This window comes from the organism of the source record quoted next, unplaced genomic scaffold (genome assembly GCF_019419815.1).
Source record: "Pyrus x bretschneideri cultivar Hongxiangsu unplaced genomic scaffold, Pyrus_bretschneideri_v1 Contig5, whole genome shotgun sequence".
NCBI classification, from domain to species: Eukaryota; Viridiplantae; Streptophyta; class Magnoliopsida; order Rosales; family Rosaceae; genus Pyrus; species Pyrus x bretschneideri.
This window is the reverse complement of record NW_025999787.1, coordinates 4,210,887-4,230,094: the sequence shown is the minus strand read 5'-3', so window position 1 is coordinate 4,230,094 and position 19,208 is coordinate 4,210,887. Positions and strand designations below refer to the sequence as shown.

At 35.5% G+C, this 19,208-nt stretch overlaps 1 protein-coding gene across 1 annotated transcript; it reads left to right on the top strand.

Annotated features, from left to right (window-relative positions):
- Positions 1 to 652: 652 nt before the first annotated feature.
- Positions 653 to 3,834, top strand: LOC103964812 (ruBisCO large subunit-binding protein subunit alpha). The gene is made up of 8 exons (XM_009377791.3): positions 653 to 833; positions 1,270 to 1,450; positions 1,615 to 1,736; positions 1,861 to 2,068; positions 2,163 to 2,308; positions 2,403 to 2,709; positions 2,836 to 3,287; positions 3,414 to 3,834. Exons 1-8 carry the CDS (start codon positions 780 to 782, stop codon positions 3,699 to 3,701), a joined length of 1,758 nt encoding a protein of 585 aa, XP_009376066.2. The 5' UTR covers positions 653 to 779; the 3' UTR covers positions 3,702 to 3,834.
- The last annotated feature ends 15,374 nt before the right edge of the window (positions 3,835 to 19,208 follow it).

Below are 19,208 nucleotides of genomic sequence, written 5' to 3'. Positions count from 1 at the left end.
TTTTTTATGCTGATATCAGCAATTATTTTTAGGTTTTTTGGTTAAATGTGTTATGTGAAAGTGAATGGAAATTCAATGAGTGTTAGAGCAACTTTTCAAACTTGAGAGATTTTGTAAAAACACAATAAATTTCAAGGAGTGTGAGTAAAATCAAGAGAGGAATGACAATAAATAAATATTTTAAATGGGATGATGCTGGTAGCCCTCGATAGGCCTTCTATAGTTGGCTGAAAAATTGAGTGTAATATCAATAGCATAAGAATCAAACTCTTATAATAGACAGTAAAATTTAAGTGCGATAAGAGTAATTTATTTAGAGAATTAGTATTAGCACTCCAAAAATCTCATTCTACACTTCAAACTTTTTATATTAGGAAAGAAAAGTACATTTGTGAAAAATGTAGAATGAAAATTTTAAAGTACGAAAAATGCTTTCCTTTATTTATTTATTTTAATATGAATGAAACTCTCTGTACCTGATTATTGTATACAGAAATCACTCCAGCAAAACCACGAAGATGGGCCCAATCCATAAGCCCAGTTAAAAATATAAAGTTAAAAACTCAAAACTCATGTCTCACGGTAGCACCGGGCCTCAGATCAAAGTGTGTTGTTTCTGGAAGCAGGAGAAGGTTCTGGAACGTCGTCGCTCTGTCCCCAACAATAATAAAACCCAATATGGCAAAACCCTAGTAAAGTAAAAGCTGCGAGACCCTCTTATCCACACTCTCACACTTCCTACTCCCTCACTAAAGCCTGCGACCCTTGAAGCTCTGACAATGGCGTCCGCCAACGCTCTTACTTCCGCTTCCCTTCTCTGCTCTCCCAAACAGGTAACTGGGTTATTCAATTGCCTGCTATTGGGAAACCGTTTGAATTTCTGGGTTTTGTGCCTCATTTTTTGGTTTATCATTTTCCTGTAAACCAAACATGGTTTAAGGTCTGTGGGCTGGTTTGATTGTGTTTTTGGGCTGCAAATTCTGATAATTTGAGGTTTATTTGCTTTAATCTTTCTGGGTTTTGTTTGGTTGGTTAAATTTTCACAATTTCGTCTTTGGGGTGAATTACTGGTAGCTATGTAGCTTGAATTACCGGATAGTTTTGTGATTGCTAGTTGGTTCTTGTTGGAAAGGATGGAAAATGCAGCGTTTATTAATCTGGGGTTCATCGTTTTTGTGGTTTTTGGGTGCTTGTTAATAGCATTGGAGATTACTATGTTTAATCGGTTTCGGTTTTTCGCTTTGATCTAATTTTGTGATATTTTAACAGAGTTTGAGAAGGGGAGTGAGTCACCAGCAAAACAATAGGGTGAATTACAGGCAATCAAGGGTTCGCTTCGTTGTGAAGTCCTCTGCAAAAGAAATTTCTTTTGACCAGCATTCACGGCGTGCGCTACAGGCCGGAATTGATAAGCTTGCGGATGCTGTTGGCCTTACTCTTGGTCCTAGGGGTATCTGTCTGTCTTTATCTTAAGTACTTCGCTCGTGTGCATTGTGAAGAAAAGAACCCCATTTCGCATGTTCAACAGTTTCTAGTACTCAGCGGTTTGTTTTCATGGTATGCTATTTGAACTTGAGTAGTTCCGAATATTGATGTGCGTTTTATGTTTTGAAGGGAGGAATGTTGTGTTGGATGAATATGGTAGTCCTAAAGTTGTGAATGACGGAGTCACAATTGCCAGAGCTATTGAGTTACCTGACGCCATGGAGAATGCTGGTGCAGCTCTCATTAGAGAGGTTTGACCTTTATGTTTATAGTAATTTCCCCAGAGTAGTACCATACTATAGCATGTTACGCAATTTACGTTATCGTGGTTGGGTTATTTTTGTTTACCTTGTTTCCTTGTTTCAACTGATTTAGGTTGCCACCAAGACCAATGACTCTGCTGGTGACGGAACAACAACTGCATCAATTCTTGCACGGGAAATAATCAAGCTAGGGCTCTTGAGTGTGACCTCTGGTGCAAATCCTGTTTCAATAAAGAAGGGTATTGAGAAAACGGTACAAGGGCTGGTGGATGAACTAGAGAATAAGTCTAGGCCTGTTAAGGGTCGTGATGATGTTAAAGGTACTGTGCTTTGATGAGTGTCTGGTTATTTCATTACGTTTAATAATTTACTGAAAGCCCCACATTCTTATCATGATCATTATTTTTCTTACAGCTGTCGCATCTATTTCTGCCGGGAACGATGAGCAAATTGGGACAATGATTGCTGATGCTATTGACAAGGTTGGACCTGATGGTGTATTGTCCATTGAGTCATCATCTTCATTTGAGACCAGCGTCGAGGTAGAAGAAGGAATGGAGGTGTGTTTTCTTTCTTTGGCTTTAGTTGCAGTTCAACTTTTCCTAACTGTATTTTATGATTATCACCTCTTGACGTTGTTGTCTTTGGTTACAGATTGACAGAGGATATATCTCTCCTCAATTCGTTACAAACCCTGAGAAGTTGGTTGTTGAATTTGAGAATGCAAGAGTTCTGGTTACTGACCAGAAGATTTCAGCTATCAAGGACATAATTCCTCTATTGGAGAAGACCACTCAGTTGAGAGCCCCTCTGCTCATAATTGCCGAGGATGTCTCTGGGGAGGCTTTGGCGACTCTTGTTGTGAACAAGTTGAGGGGTATACTGAATGTTGCCGCTATCAAAGCTCCGGGTTTTGGTGAACGGAGAAAGGCTCTCCTCCAAGATATTGCCATTTTGACAGGTAAAGATTTGGCTTCGTTTATCTGATTACAATTCTACAGCACAAGTCAAAGTTTGACATCTGGTATCCAATTAGATGTTGCTTGGTTAGTTTGTTACTCATTCGGCTAGTTCTCCATATATTCAGGAGCTGAGTTTCAAGCCAGTGATCTGAGTCTACTGGTTGAGAACACCTCAGTTGAGCAGCTTGGTTTGGCCCGGAAGGTGACAATCTCAAAGGACTCCACTACCATTATCGCTGATGCAGCATCAAAAGATGAGTTGCAGGCCAGAATTGCACAGTTGAAGAAAGAGCTGAACGAGACGGATTCTGTTTATGACTCAGAAAAGCTGGCTGAGAGGATTGCCAAATTATCAGGTGGAGTTGCTGTTATAAAGGTTGGTGCTGCTACAGAGACCGAACTTGAGGACCGTAAACTCCGTATTGAGGATGCCAAGAATGCTACTTTTGCTGCCATAGAGGAAGGGATTGTGCCTGGTGGTGGCGCTGCTTTGGTGCATCTCTCAGCATATGTTCCTGCCATCAAAGAAAAACTTGTCGATGCAGATGAGCGGCTAGGTGCTGACATTGTCCAGAAGGTAACAATCATTCTATGATAATTCTCTTTTTTAAGACTACTATGCACGTAATTTGGTATCATCTGGCTAATTTGCACAAATACATATCTTTAAATCTGACAACGCAATCTATGTTGCTGCTTGCAGGCACTGGTAGCACCAGCAGCATTGATAGCTCAAAACGCTGGAATGGAAGGCGAAGTGGTGGTGGAGAAAATAAGGGATAGTGAATGGGAGGTTGGTTACAATGCAATGACAGACAAGTACGAGAACTTGGTGGATGCCGGTGTTATTGATCCGGCAAAGGTAACAAGATGTGCTTTGCAGAACGCAGCTTCGGTGGCCGGAATGGTCCTGACCACCCAGGCCATTGTGGTGGAAAAGGCTAAGCCCAAGTCGACCGCGGCCGCAGCCCCACAAGGCATGACTGTGTAATGTGTAGCATGTTTAGAGTCAGAATTTTTGGTAGCGTGGATTCCGCGGTGCCTTCGGGTCAAAGACGTTTGTTAAAACATCTGTTATCACTATGAATGAACTTATACAAAAGATGTGATAAAATTGAGAGCTCTGTCTCGTTGCGTTCGGTAATTTTCTTCTGGCTACAGCTTTATGCAGAAACAAGTTTATTTTTTTTACCCGGGTTAACAAACATGCCGAGTTGTGCGTGGAGTTCGTTGTGTTTAAGCCTTCAAGGCATGGTTGGAGAGTGGAAAAACAGAGACTTACATTGCTAAAACCATGGACTGTCCAAGCCACTTTGTATTACGGTTTATGTTATTCGGGTTTTGGGTTCGATTTTGGGTTCGATTCTCGTCAAAAATGAATTTGAATTACATTATTTCTAATTCATTATGAGGTTAAGTTCATTCCCTTCTCCATTAGCGTAGATAATATCGTTTGTTAAGACTATGGATTGTTCAACGATTTCAGGGAAATGTTTTCTCGTTCCTTTTTGTTGTTCCTTATTCTCTGCTCTTAGAAAAAGAGTAGGAAAAAAATAGAGCAAAGAGTGCGTGTTAGAAATAAAATATGGAGAAAGAGGAAATCATAGAGAACGAGAGAGAGATCGAGAGAAAAATTAGATTATCATTTCCTTCCGTTAATAATAATAAGATGCTTTCTTGTCGAAGGAAATGAGGGGGCGTTTGTTTGCCCTCACTAAGTTGGACTGGACTGGATTGGACTAGCTATTAGTCCAATACTGTGTTTGTTCCATGCTGGGACTAACATTAATGAGACTAAAGGGGACTAGCATGGACAAAACCTTTCACTAAGAGGTCTTAGCGAGACCCCCCAATAACCATGGGACTAGCTAAGACTATATTCTCTTTCTCGTCCTCGTCATGCTCAACGACCATTCCCGACAGACTCCTTGTCATCTCCGGTCACCTAGATCAATCATTAACTTTCCGACTCCCTTTTAGATTCATTTCACAACCAACTTTCATATAAAATATACCAAATTGAAGCTGGGAGTGACAAGATTATGATTTTACCTGAATAGAGGCCAAAATGTGGTCGAATGTGGCCGGAAAATGGCCTGGAAGTCTCGGCCTGTTTAGGCTTCTTCAAATCCATGACAGATTCGAGCATTCAAAGCTAAGATCTCGATCTAGGGATGGTGATGAATTTTTTGGTGGTGCTAACTTCATCCAATTTAACGAGGGTTGGCCGGAAAACATATCAGGAAACCTGCAACTCGTCGGGAAAATTGGAGCCGTGAGGTTCCATTCGAACAACACATAGCTAGAGAGGGAGGGAGGATAGAGAAATAGACACTGGAATCAATAAGGAGTTTGACCAGGAATGAGAAAGAGACATGAATTGAGAGGTCTAAGAGGAAAAAAAGAGGGAGATGTTGGGACGATGAGAGAAGAGGAAAAGAGTGGGACGAAAATGGTAGGAAAAGATGAAGAAAAAGATAAGATCATAATAAAATATTAATAACTTATATATTAAATAATATAATATTAGAATTTGTTATTATCCAGCTCCTTAGTCCAATACTGCACCAAACGCTTCACTAAATTAGTCTAGTTTAGTCTAGTCTAAGCCAGTCCAGCTTAGTCCTTGAAGCTAATCCAGTCCGAGATAGTCTAGCTTATATATTAAATAATATAATATTAGGATGGAAATGCAGTTGCCCATACTCTAATTTCTCTCTATATTTTATTTGATTAAAGAAAAAAAAAATAGAACCCCAGATTTCTCCCCCACAAGCCACCACCTCCGCCACCGTGCCTCTAGCCCCAACCCAACCCTCCCTCCCTCCCTTCTTCCACACCACTCTCTCTCTCACCTTCTCTTTCTTTCTCTCTCTTCCGCTTTTTCTTTCTCCTCCTCTATTAAGCCGGGAAAGGACAAAAATGAACACTAGCAAGTCGGTGTAAGCTCTTGAGATGCCACTGACCATCGCTCAGGCCGATGTCGAAGTAAGAGTGGGATGCACAGAGGAAAGATGAGCAAGAATGGTAAAATAAAGTCATCGGTGAACTCGCCGACCAACGATAAAGGTGGATGGTTGCTCTGTGATGGGAGCTCGGCGTCAATGGCAAAGGGTGGGGGGGGCTAGCAATTTCTGAAATTTCTCTTACATTAGGTTAGGGGTAAATTAGGAATTTTAGTCCAAAAAAATCTAGATGGCATATTTTCACTTAAGAAAAATAAACAAACACGTATCAAGCCTTCATTCGTGAGGAACATCAGCTTAGCTAGTGTTCTCAGTATCCAGAAAAATTTCTCCGCTCCACCGAGGAACATCTTTATCACGCAGCCCCACGTACGACGCTGCCTTTTGTCTTACCAACATGGATTCTCTCTCTACATTGCTTGTCCTGCATTGGAAACAATTTTGTATGCAACGGTGCATAAATGAGGTGCAATTATATGCTACTTTTAGAAAGTAATTTAAGTTTTTTTAGTATTTACTTGCATATCTATAAATAATTGATTTTAAAAATAAGGAAAATGTTATTGGCACTCCAAAAATCTCATTCTACGCTCCTCACAAGTGTATTTTACTTTATAAATATAGAAAGTTTGGAGTGTAGAATGAGAAATTTGAAGTGCCAATAACAATTTCCTAAAAATAATTCTATTAAAAATATTTGAGTAATTTAAAAAGCACTTTTAAACCAATTCAACATAAAAATGAGAGGAATTGCTGTGAAAATAAATGAAGTGCAAGTTAACTGATATTTAAGAGGGAGAGGGAGGAGATAAGAACAGGCCTTTCCGTATGAAAGCTAAGTGAGCGAGTCAAATCTTTCGTATCGGAAATTAGCAACAAAGCATTGTCGCCAAGCAAAAGATATATGACGGTCGAATATCCATTTAAGCTTGCCTGTCGTGGTCATCAGATCAGCCTATTGAGGGTCATTTTGGGGATTTCAATTTTTTTTTTTTTTACAGAAAATATTATCTACATTAAGATTGTTAGAATTCATTTATTCCACATCGGCCAAAAGGCTTAAGAACAAGCCCTTTAAATAGAATTACCCCATTCTAACTAATACAGAGGCATTTTGAATTAAAACCTCACATTTGACTGATTGAGCAGATGGTTAAGTGGGGACAATATAGGTATTGTTGGAGTGGGCTCTCGGCCCGTGTACCTGAAATTTAACATGGTATAAGAACAAGGTTGTCCACGTGTGAAGCCCAAAGGCCACACGCGCTCCACGTCACCCAATTGTTGTTCACATGTAGGCTTAAAAATTCGCCACACGTGCGGGGGCGTGTTGAGAGTTATCCCACATCGGTGAGGGACAAGGTTTGCTATGTGCTTATATGGTCTTGGGCTACTCCTCATATTACTAATTAGTTTTATAATAGAACCTTAATTTCAACATGGTATCAGAGCCAGGGGATGAGCCCGTACATCCACGTGAACGGGTGGGTCCCCTTTGACCTTGCGCGAATGGGTGAGCCTCGACTTGGCTCCACGTAGGCCAAGAGATGCCACGTGAACGGGTGGGTCTCCCTTGGCCCCACGCGAACGGATGAGCCCCGACTTGGCTCCACGTGGTTACCGATGTGTGGAATTTCACGTGTGACCCATAAAATGGGGTCTCACGTGCGGGGGAGTGTCCCATATCGCCCAGAAGGCTTAAGAACAAGCTCTTTAAATAGAATTACCCCGCTCTAACTAATACCGAGGCCTTTTGGATTAAAACCTCACACCTAACGAATTGAACAGGTGGTTAAGTGGGGACAGTATCGGTGTTGTTGGAGTGGGCTCTTGGCTCGTCTACCTGAAATTTAACAAAGATGGCGGGGAAGGGGCTAATAATAATATGATTCAAATTCGTTTTTAGTGAGAATCAAACTACTTCTCACTTACAAATGAAGAGAAATACCAATAAGTCATAGTATTAAGTGGCTAAATTTGAACTTCTGAATGCGATGATTGCCTCTATATGGTAATTGATAGATCAAGGACTTGAGCATCCTTTTTCTTTCCTTTTTTATTGATGGGATTTTTCTTTCCTTGTTTTCCTATCGACCTTGGAAGCTGAAACATGATATGAACATTACTGCTTTTGATTCATCTTCTTTAAATTCAACGTTTGAATAAGATATTTTGTTCCAACCAAATGAAAAGAAAAAAAAAAAAAGCGAAAGGATAAAGATGTTTTGTTCTAGATGGTTGAACTAGTTTCACATGAGTGCACGTATAAAACATTTCGAACACCGCCACATGCGATTGTTAATAATTGTTTGACCACATCTACAAGAAAAAGTTACAAGTTCAAATCTTATGAACGACAGTTGTTAATTGCGATTTATATTACTTAGTAATAAGATAGAGAGAAATTCAGCTATTTTTACGACCCAAATTTAGGGGTATATTCAATTGGGATTTTGATAGATTTTAATTGTTTTCATAAGTTCAGTAGTTTTCAATCATGATTTTAAGTAATTCTCTGAAAACCTAGGTGTATTCAATTAGAATTTTAAAAGAGTTTATAACATTACAAGTGTATTCAATTAGAATTTGATTTTAAAGGATTTTAAAAAGCTGGGGAATTCGAGAGAATTAAAGAAATTTCAAAGTATATTTTAAATTTTCTCAAATTTCATATCTTCCCCTGAGAATTTGAGGAAATTCACTTAAAATTTTACCTAAAATCTCTAAAAATTAATTAACTATATCTAAATTCATGAATTTAGAAATTCATTGAAATTCCTCCAAATTGCAATTGAATATACCCCTCAAAGTGTAAATTTTTTAATGGTGCACTTGGAATAAAGTATATGTTTTCTAAGAATCTAGTATGCACATGAACATCCAGTCGAGCAATTCCTGCCGTTATTGCAATTTGACTTTGATTTGTTCTAAAGTCCATGACTCCTTTGGTCCATCACACAAATTAGGCAGGCATTGAAAAACCAAAATTCACGATGCCTTGTAACATGTAACTTAATACAACGGTTTATAAGTATTTTTCTTAACTTGTAAGTGAGAAGATCTAAGTTTGACTCTTGCTAAAGGCAAATTTGAACCACATTATTGCTAGTCCATTGTGAGGCTTAACCCACTTCTCCACCTCTTTAATGTAAATAATGAAGTTTTCGTGTGTGTGTGTGTGTATGTATGTATGTATGTATGTATGTATGTATGTATGGCTACCTATGTTTATATTCGTCAAGTCTTTTATTCAATTAGATGTTAATGTAAATGAACCATAACTATGCAACCATATTCCTAAATTCCTAATAATTAACCCCAAAATAGCATATCCAAATTATAGGAAAGCCCATTGAGGCCATTTTCACTTTCTCCATCGCCCTTACTCAATAATAAAAAGAATTTTTTAGTTATATTATAAAGAATAGGTCGTTGAAACTAATTGATTAAGTTTAAAATGTTTTTATAATTTTTAAACCATTATTTGGGGTTTTAGAAATTATTATCATTATCATTTGTATTCAATCAGAATTTTAATTGTCCTTTTTAAAAGGAAAAATGTGACATCCCACATCGCCCAGGGGAGTGATCCTTATATATATATATATATATATATATATATATATATATATATATTATCATCCCTACTTAGCACGAGGCCTTTTAGGAGCTCACTGGCTTTGGGTTCCACGGGAACTTCGAAGTTAAGCGAGAAGGGGGCTAGAGCAATCCCATGATGGGTGACCCACTGGGAAGTTGCTCGTGAGTTCCCAAAAACAAAACCGTGAGGGAATGGTAAGCCTAAAGCGGACAATATCGTGCTATGGTGGTGAAGTGGGGCCGGAAAGTGATCTGTCCCGGGCGGGGATGTGACATTTGGTATTAGAGCCTAACCCTGGTCGTGGTGTGCTGACGAGGACGTAGGGCCCTTAAGGGGGGGGGATTGTGACATCCCACATCGCTCAGGGGAGTGATCCTTATATGTATATTCCTATCCCTACCTAGCACGAGGCCTTTTGGGAGCTCACTGGCTTCAGGTTCCACAGGAACTTCGAAGTTAAGCGAGAAGGGGGCTAGAGCAATCCCATGATGGGTGACCCACTGGGAAGTTGCTCGTGAGTTCCCAAAAACAAAACCGTGAGGGAATGGTAAGCCCAAAGCGGACAATATTGTGCTACGGTGGTGGAGCGGGACTGGGAAGTGATCCGCCCCGGGCTGGGATGTGGCAAAAAAATTCACAGCTTTTTGGATTTTTTTATTAGTATTCCACAAATTGTTAAGCACACCTGACGTAAAAATTTATTATTAAATGAATGTTGTACTCTTTTATGAAATAACTATTTAAACGCCTTTAAGATTTTTAAAAAAGAAAAAAAATCCAAATGTTAAAAAAACTTATATTTATCATGAGGCAGTCCATCAACATCAATCTAAGATAACAACAATTGTTTCAAAGCAACCAAATTAGGTGAAGTAAAGCAACCAAATTAGTTGAGTGAATAAATTTCAATATGAAGAAACCCTAAAATTCCTAATTGACAAAGAGCGTGGGGTGTGACAGTAGTATTAGAATATGTGAGATGTATTAAGATAAATTTTAATCTAAAAAATATATGTGGAATGTCTTAAGTACGTGAGTGTAGTCAGAAAATGTGGTTGTGTACATAATATAGCACTTTTTTGTTTTAATAAATTTGAGGAATCATATTGTCTTGCCAAAGATGCGGTGGTGTTGCTGTTGTCATGAACTCATACTTGCAATCATTTAATCGTGTTATTGTTCATCATCACCATTAAAAAAAAGGTAATTCTAGAGAGACTAAATATGTAAACTAAATTTTGTAAACTAAATGACATAGAAGTTGATGATTAGATTATTATTTAAGTGTTGATTAACATGCTTCTTTCTTATTGGTGGCACATCATTTAGTTTGCAAATTTACTCTATAAATTTAATCTTCCTAGCATTACCCTTAAAAAAAAAAAAAAGTTGTGACAAGTGGCCAATAGAATGTCTTGCAATGATCATGGTTTATCGATTCCTCTGAAGTTTGGAACCATTATTCTAGGCAAAGCAAAATTTTAAGAAGAGAAATGCTACGATGATTTTCTCAAAATGAGACTCTTCATGAATTCTTTGTGATTCTACAATTTAAATTAATTCTCATGTCAATGTTATAAACATTGCTTTCAATTTTTCAAAAGATCTCTTCGTTGCTTCTCACTTATTTTTTACGAAATTATGACAGCATAAACAAAATCACCTTATAATCTCAAAGCATCTTTTAACAGTAAATCTAACAAACTCAATCATCTCATGTGATATGATGAACCACATTAAGAATTCCAATTTGATATTTGGTGTAACATGCGATAAGAAATTTGGTAGAAGGATCGATGTTGTAATTACTAATTCATAGTAGAGTCAAACTAAAGAGTTGGATCCCAATTTCCAATATCGAAAGTATTAAGACTTATGTACTACCAATAACCATGAATGATCCAACTACTTATATTGGTGGAGTTGGATCCCTTGCAAAAAGTGGTATTTCAAATTCGAGAGAAAAGAAGAAATCAAAAATACAAAATTGTTTTTCATTATGCGCTCGCATAATTTTTAAAATTCCCAATTATTGGTGATTAACATATAAAATGATTTGTTAAAATCATAACAATCATACTATTTTTCATTGAGTTTAAGTAAATTAACAACGGTACCAATGAGATTGAAATTGAATGGAAGTAGAACATAAAACAAAACAAGGTGCGCACGTGGCGCTGAAGTTTTTGAATTCCAAAAAAAAAAAACAGCGTGCTACCAGTCACGACGGTGTCTTTTTTTTCTTTCCTTTTTTGTTGTTTTCTTCCTTTTTGCTTTTAATTATTTTTTAATGTTTATACACTAATCTTTTTTCTCATCGCTCTATTTAATTTTCATAATATATCTTTTATTAAAAATAAAAGGAACTGTTTATAACACTCTAAAAATCTCATTTTACATTTTTTATAAGTTTTTTTCTTTCTAATTATAAAAATTTGAAATGTCAAATAGAATTTTGATGTGCTAATAACAATTCTTAAAATAAAAAAGAATAAAAAATGTGGCATGTCGCGGCGTCTGCGTGTTTCGCTTGACCTTGGTTAAGGTTGGGATTTTACGCCTTTATTGGTTTTAGTCGAATCATTTTCTTTTTATGTTAGAATATACTAGCAAGGAATGCCCCGCGCGATGCTACAAGATTGAAAACCGCATGAAAAATTTGTATATAGTACTATTTCCATACAAAGAATAATTCTTGATGTGTCTTATATACTTTTTGCATACAAAAGATATAGCCCTATTAAAAATCGTACATCCACATCAAAGTCTATTTACATCCTTATGTTCAATAAGGAACAAAAGAGTATCATTATTTTTTTCCTGTAGAGGGGCTAGGTTTCATGTCCCTCATCTTTTTCATGTATCATTATTGTTTTCGTTTCTAGAAGGGTAAGGTTTATGTTCACCTTTCTTTTATATGTATATTTTTTTCTTTTTTTTTTCTTGTACTGTAAGGGGTTAGGTTTATGTTCCCTTGACTAGGTGTAACTTTTTTTTTCATGATCAATAAAATTTCCCTTATACCGTCAAGATTTACCAAAAAAAAAAAAAAATTGCCTTCATTAGTTAGATGTTAATGATTTGAATTTTTAATTGGTGGAGGGTTTTTTTTGGTATTTCAAATGCTTCACTATTTTGATGCTTTCACTTTATATATACTAGCCTTCACACACGCGTTGAAGCGCGTGCAAAATGTATTTTTTGAATCACGGCGTGCTACGCGTGACTTACACTTTTTAAATGTATTTATATGCGTAAATTGACAAAAAGAAAGTTAAATATTTAAAGTAAATGAATAATTTTAGATCATGCTAGAAGAAACCCCTCATAAACCAATTAAAGTAGCTGAATTCATATAATAAAATCGGTTTCTATAGAATTTACATTAAGAATAGAGAAAATAATATTTAATAAACAATTGCTTGAATCACATTATTGCTAGCCCATTGTAAGGCAAAGCCCACCCTCTTCCTCTTAGTATAGATGATATCGTTTGTTAAAAAATCGTTTGTTAAAAAAAAAAAATCATTTGACAATTAATTTAATCACATTATTATCCGCGTGCAAAATACCTTTTTTATAAATAAAATAATATTTAATAAACAACTGATTGAATCACATTATTACTAACCTATTGTAAGGTACTAATTAAAAAAAAAAACTTTACTAATTTATCATCGACACTACACTCCTCTTAATATGTTTTGAACACAATATTCATCATTTTCCTTATTTTTTATTATATTTTTCTTTCCCCTTCACGTGGGCGCCATCAACTTTCACTTATCCTTTCATTTTTTTTAATTCTTTTCTCACTTCCCACTTATATTTATATTATATTTTATGATGATCAAATTACCAAATTACCCCTGCATTATTTGATATATTATATTGGGCTGCTTTTGGATTTTTTTGGTTGAGGTGCAATTTTGTCCTAATATTTTTGTCAAATGCATGACCCCAAATCGGGGCTCTCGCTTTCTATTGTATAGATATAGATGACTCTTGTTAAGATAGTAGTTTAAGATTTCCTAGTTTATTGGGTTAAACTTAAAATTCTTAGACAACGACTGAAAAATGGAATCATAAGGGAATATCATTACTTTACTATATTATACCTTTCGCAGACACGCTTATTTGCTTCTTTTCTCCCTTTCAAATCCTTTTAGTATGATAAAAATTAATTTGGTCGAGTTGGTCTAGTTCGCCTTGTATGCTCTGTTAAACTTATTTTAAATTGATGACCTTTTAAATGTTATCTCAAACGTCCTTTTTTATATTCTCTTTAATATCTATATTATTTTCTTAATACTATAATAAAAACGCTATTGTTTTGCAATTTTTTTCTCTCTGATAATAAAATGACTGCTGATCTTCCATTCAAAGTATCTTTACAAAAAAAAAAAAAAAAAAAAGCATCATAGATGAATGATTTTGTAACAAATAAAGTTACCTCCTTTAAAATAAAGAAAAACTAATGAAAATGTTTTAAAATTTTGAGTTTTAACGAAAATGACAAAATAAAGAGTAAAGTGAATAATATCATGATTGACTTTTTAGTGTAAAAATATAATTTTTCATTAAAGTAAACAGTACCAATAGTTTTTCGTTAAAATTTTCTTAAAATAATCAAGAAGTTTTGTGACCTACTAGCAATTGATATGACGCTTTCATACCCGATGTAGTTATCGGCTCACTCTACCCACGCTTGTACGATTGTAGCTCTTCTCCCTTTTTTTCACACGGCTCCACCTCTATGCTACTTTGCTTTTTTACTTTTTATTGGTAGGGAAAAGTTTAAGGAGAACTTGACTACACTTACTACCAGAACGCTAGGTGTACCCACAACTTTAATTAAGAGGATTTATGCGTGACATTTAACTGTTAGTTATTATCGATATAGATTTACGTACGAATGCACACCAACTAAAACTGTTGGCAGCAGGAATCGAATTTAGATTGGGATAACCACAAGTACGCCCTTACCCATTGAAACGACTCTCATTGCTTTTTTTTTTTTTTTTTTTTTTTTTAACTACAATTATTGTTGTGATTCTCAAAAAAGTAAAAAAGCCATCATTGTTCTGGTTTGGATTGGATTTGCATGATGCTGAGCCAAAATGTACATTTAAGTTAAATTAGCGTTTATGATTGCACGTATTCAGTTGCGTTGCTTTAACCGAATGATGATTAAAAAAAGAGTAAACCTTTTATTCTGTTATTATATTTAATTAGTCTATTGATTAAAAAAGCCATTAATGCTTTCATGAGAAACTGAAATCTATTGATTAAAATTACTTTTAATATATTTTTTGAGGTCATTTGATAAAAATTTCGTTTTTAACTTTTTATTTTCAGTTTTTACCTATTTTTTTAACTGAGACTTCATTTGATAATTATTTTCAGTTTTTAAAAAGTGAAAATTATTTTTTCAATTAAAAATTTAAGAGTCGTCAGAAAACTATTTTGTTTTAAATTTTCAGTGTTTATTTTCACATTTTTGAAACGAAAATTTTGTTTGGTAACTACTTTCAATTTTTAGTTTAAAAAAAATGAAATAAAAAACTACTCTTTTAAGGGCTGTTTGATAACTATTTCATTTTCAATTTTCAATTATTGTTTACACTTTTTTGAAATTCGAAAACTGAAAACTACTTCAATGAGTTTTCAAAATTTGGTCTTGAGTTTTCACTTTTTGGGTTTCAGTTTTCATTTTTTTGAAAACCAAAAGCAAACATGATTTCAATTTTTGAAAAAGTGAAAATTGAAAACTAAAAATAAAAAAAACTAAAAATGAAATGGTTATCAAACGACCTCTTAAATTTTCCAAATTTTAGTCTTGAGTTTTGTGTTTTTAAATTTTTAAAAACAAAATGGTTATCAAACAGTCCATTGACTTTCAAAATTTTACTTTAAATTTTTAACTTTTTAAAAGTTAAGTTAAAAATAGAGGGGTTTTGATACAAATGCCTATGTTTTAAAATTTTGAGATTAAACATTTATGCCTTTTAGAGTTTTGATTAAACATTTTCCTATACTTTAGGTGCCACATGTATTAGAAGTAGCCTTTTTTATAATTTAAATTACCCAACTTGCCATTATATAAATATACCTTTTAATTCCTAGATAATACATCAAAACTCCTAAAATCTTGTAGATAAATATTGTAGAATTTAATTCCAATAAAAAGTCTTTCAGAAGACCCATGAATGCGACTTGCCATTATATTTAATATACCTTTTAATTTTCTTAGATAATATCTCAGAACTCCTAAAATCTTGTAGATAAATATTGTAGTATTCAATTTTAATAAAAAGTCTTTCAAATTACACATGAAACGTATGTGACATCCCACATCGCCCAGGGATGTGATCCTTATATGTATATTCCCATCTCTACCTAGCACGAAGCCTTTTGGGAGTTCATTGACTTCGGGTTCCATCGGAACTCCGAAGTTAAGTGAGTAGCGCGCGAGAGCAATCTCATGATGGGTGACCCACTGGGAAGTTCTCGTATGAGTTCTTAGAAACAAAACTGTGAGGGCGTGGTTGGGGCCCAAAGCGGACAATATCGTGCTACGGTGGAGTCAGGTATGGGAAGTGGTCTCGCCCGGGCTGCGATGTGACAATTTGGTAACAGAGCCTAACCCTGGCCGTGGTGTGCCGACGAGGATGTCGGGCCCCCAAAGGGGGTGGATTGTGACATCCCACATCGCCCAGGGGTGTGATCCTTATATGTATATTCTCATCTCTACCTAGCATGAGGCCTTTTGGGAGCTCACTGGCTTCAGGTTCCATCGGAACTCCGAAGTTAAGTGAGTAGTGCGCGAGAGCAATCCTATGATGGGTGACCCACTGGGAAGTTCTCGTGTGAGTTCCCAGAAACAAAACTGTATGTTTGTTTTCTTTTTTTTTTTGTCTGTATTTGGTACGTTTATATTTATTAAAAAAAAAAACATATTTGGTACATATATTTCTCCTTGGTACATATTTGGTACGTTACTTTATATATTTTCTTGGTACGTATTTGGTAAGTTCATATTTCTTTTTTGTATGTATTTGGTACATTTATCTCTACTAATTAATGAAACCCTCTTTGTCAACCAAAAGAGGGTGAAAAGACAAATTCGTCTTCTATCACACAAAAAATGATGGGCAATAATGTAATTTCACAGGTCTAAATTTTATTGTTTTTTATTGAAGTCTCACTTACAGGTGATGTTAAAATACCTCCAATAATAATATAAAAAAAACCTTCCTCTCCCCCAGCGTTCTCTCTCTCTCTCCCTCTTTCCTTCTCATTTTCTAAAAAAAATGTGTTCATACAAACAAAGTGTGCAGGCAAATACTAGTATCTATTTAAAAAAACATATTTGGTACGTTACTTTATATATCTTCTTGGTACGTATTTGGTACGTTTAAATATATTATCTGAATGTACAAGCCTCAAACCTCCAAAAATAGAGATTACGTCTAATTATCTCACATGATATCAATATAAAATAGTGAAAACAACCACTAATTGAAATGGATAAGTCCATTCAAAACTCAAAAATGAGGATCACAGAATTCTAACGTGGGAGAAGAAACCATACGGCTCAAACGTGGGAGAAGAAACTGGCTTCCTAAAAAAAGGCCACGTACAAAAATATATCAACCTAAAAGGATATATATGAAATTTAATAATTAGCATTTTAAATTAAAAAAACACAATAATTACATGTAATCTAAATAAATATAAAAATGCTGACATGGCTATTGTTTAGGCATCCTAATCAAATTTCAAAATAGAACCAATGTTTAATCTAAAGAGTATTAGAAAAGTGCAGGGGATTCTAATTTTCCCTAAAAATAGTTACCAAATGAGTTTTTCAAAAATCTTAGAACTTAAAATTAAAAATTAAGAAACTGAATAAATAGTAAGCGCCCCTTAATATACATCTACCATCACACCACTAATTACTCTTTGGGAAATTTTATTTGAACCCATATAACATATTTCTACACCCAACTTACTCTTTACATCCATATTAGTTTTAATTAAACTATTAATATCTCTTTAAACCCAAATTCACTACCTAAACTACACTCACAAACCCAATTCAATATGTAAATTATATTTGCACCCATTTGAAAATTAATAAATCAAAATCAACTCCTTGTACGTTCTCTCCTTTTCCAACAGTTGCTTTTGATTCCCTTATAGTGTTACTCTCGGCAAATTTCAGGTTGCTTTGCGCCAACTATATAAATTCACACTATTTCCGTTAACAATAACTACAGACAATCAAATAATTCATTTCTAGGGAAACGTATACTTAACATCTGATGGTATGGAGTAATCTGCAATACCATGAAACAAAAAAATAGGAGCTAAGAGAGAAGCATCATTTCAAACATTCTAGTCTTAAATCATAAGTTCTGGAGGAAAAAAGTTGCAAAGATTGTTCTTCTTCCATTATATTGTAAGAGGTTTTGAAGTCATAAAAACTAAATGCAATTTTGACTTCCTTTTTTTTTTTTTTTTTTTAATACCTAAAATGCAATTCTGACTAAAACTATGAAATTATAAGATATTATGTAGGGCCAACATTTTAGGAGACCAAGAGCTCTATACCCTAGAAAGATTTAATGATATATACTGTGGTGGTGGAATTGATCCACTAAAGTTAAGCACATTGTATATGTTTGAAATCAGAAAACTCAGAAGTCAACTAAATACATAAGAAGTGTGACGACCGGTCCCGAATTAATATATATTTTATCCTCGAATGTGTGAAAATGATGATTATACCCTCAAGTTGTAATGATGTGAATGTACGTATATGGTTTTAAATTATTTTCCCGTTGACGTATTTAAATCATACTCGATGTCACGAGTGTGTTGACGTGATTTAGGGCCGATTTGGGTTCGTAACGAAACTATTACGAATAAATGATTGTGTAATTGGGCTAAGGAAATGGACCAATCACCACACCTTCTACTTTCTTGGGTCCAATTAGAATTTTAGGTTTGTTTTAGGGTCAATTGTTAGCCCTAAACATGCAGCCCAATTAGGGCTTAAGATCCCTTTTATATATGCCCAATTCGGACCACACACACACACTCACACACACGTACATACCCTCATCCTTTCTCTCGATCTTTCCTTCATCCGTACAATTCGTACACACACGCCCAACCATCTTCATCTTGCACAGATTGAACTAGTGGAGGTCACTTTCAAGTTCCTTGCAAGGTCAAGAACCTAATCATACCCTTAGTTTTGTGGAAGAACCTCGAAAACCCGGGAACTCGCGAGCTTCGGCGAGGTGCTCTGCTACTCCATCGTGATCGTGGATGTTTCACGGAGTTTCAGGGCTCAAGGGAGTCTTAAAACAACTTCACATAGAGCATAGAGAAGTTTTGGAAGGTTTTGGACGTCAGGATAGGTTAGTTCCTCAAGTTGCAGTTTTGACAAGAATATCGAAGGATTTTTTGACTATTTCCCGTCGGTTTTAGGACTTCAAAGTGGTAAGAACATGTTCTATTCGTTCAGGGCTTCAAATCCATGTAAAGTTTGTGAAGTTTGGTTGAGATTTGAGTGAGATATTTAAATTTAAAAATTTTCCAGTTTCCCGCGATGCAGCGGCAATCGGCGCCGGAATCTGGCGAACCACCAGAGAAGGAAAGGGAATATTCTGTCAATTTTGACGGAATATACTAACGGCGTCAGGTAAAGTTAACAGAATATTCTATTATTTAGCGGAATATTCCCTAACTACGTTCAAAATTTCGTCCGTGTGCTAGGCGTGTGCCTTGGTTGGCACGTGAGGGCGCATGAGACGTCGGAAAATTATTCTAAAAATATGGGGATGCTCGTGGTGTTGAGTAGGCTACGATGATATATTCAAACACCCCAATTGAGCAACGTACAAGAAGTTATTACATG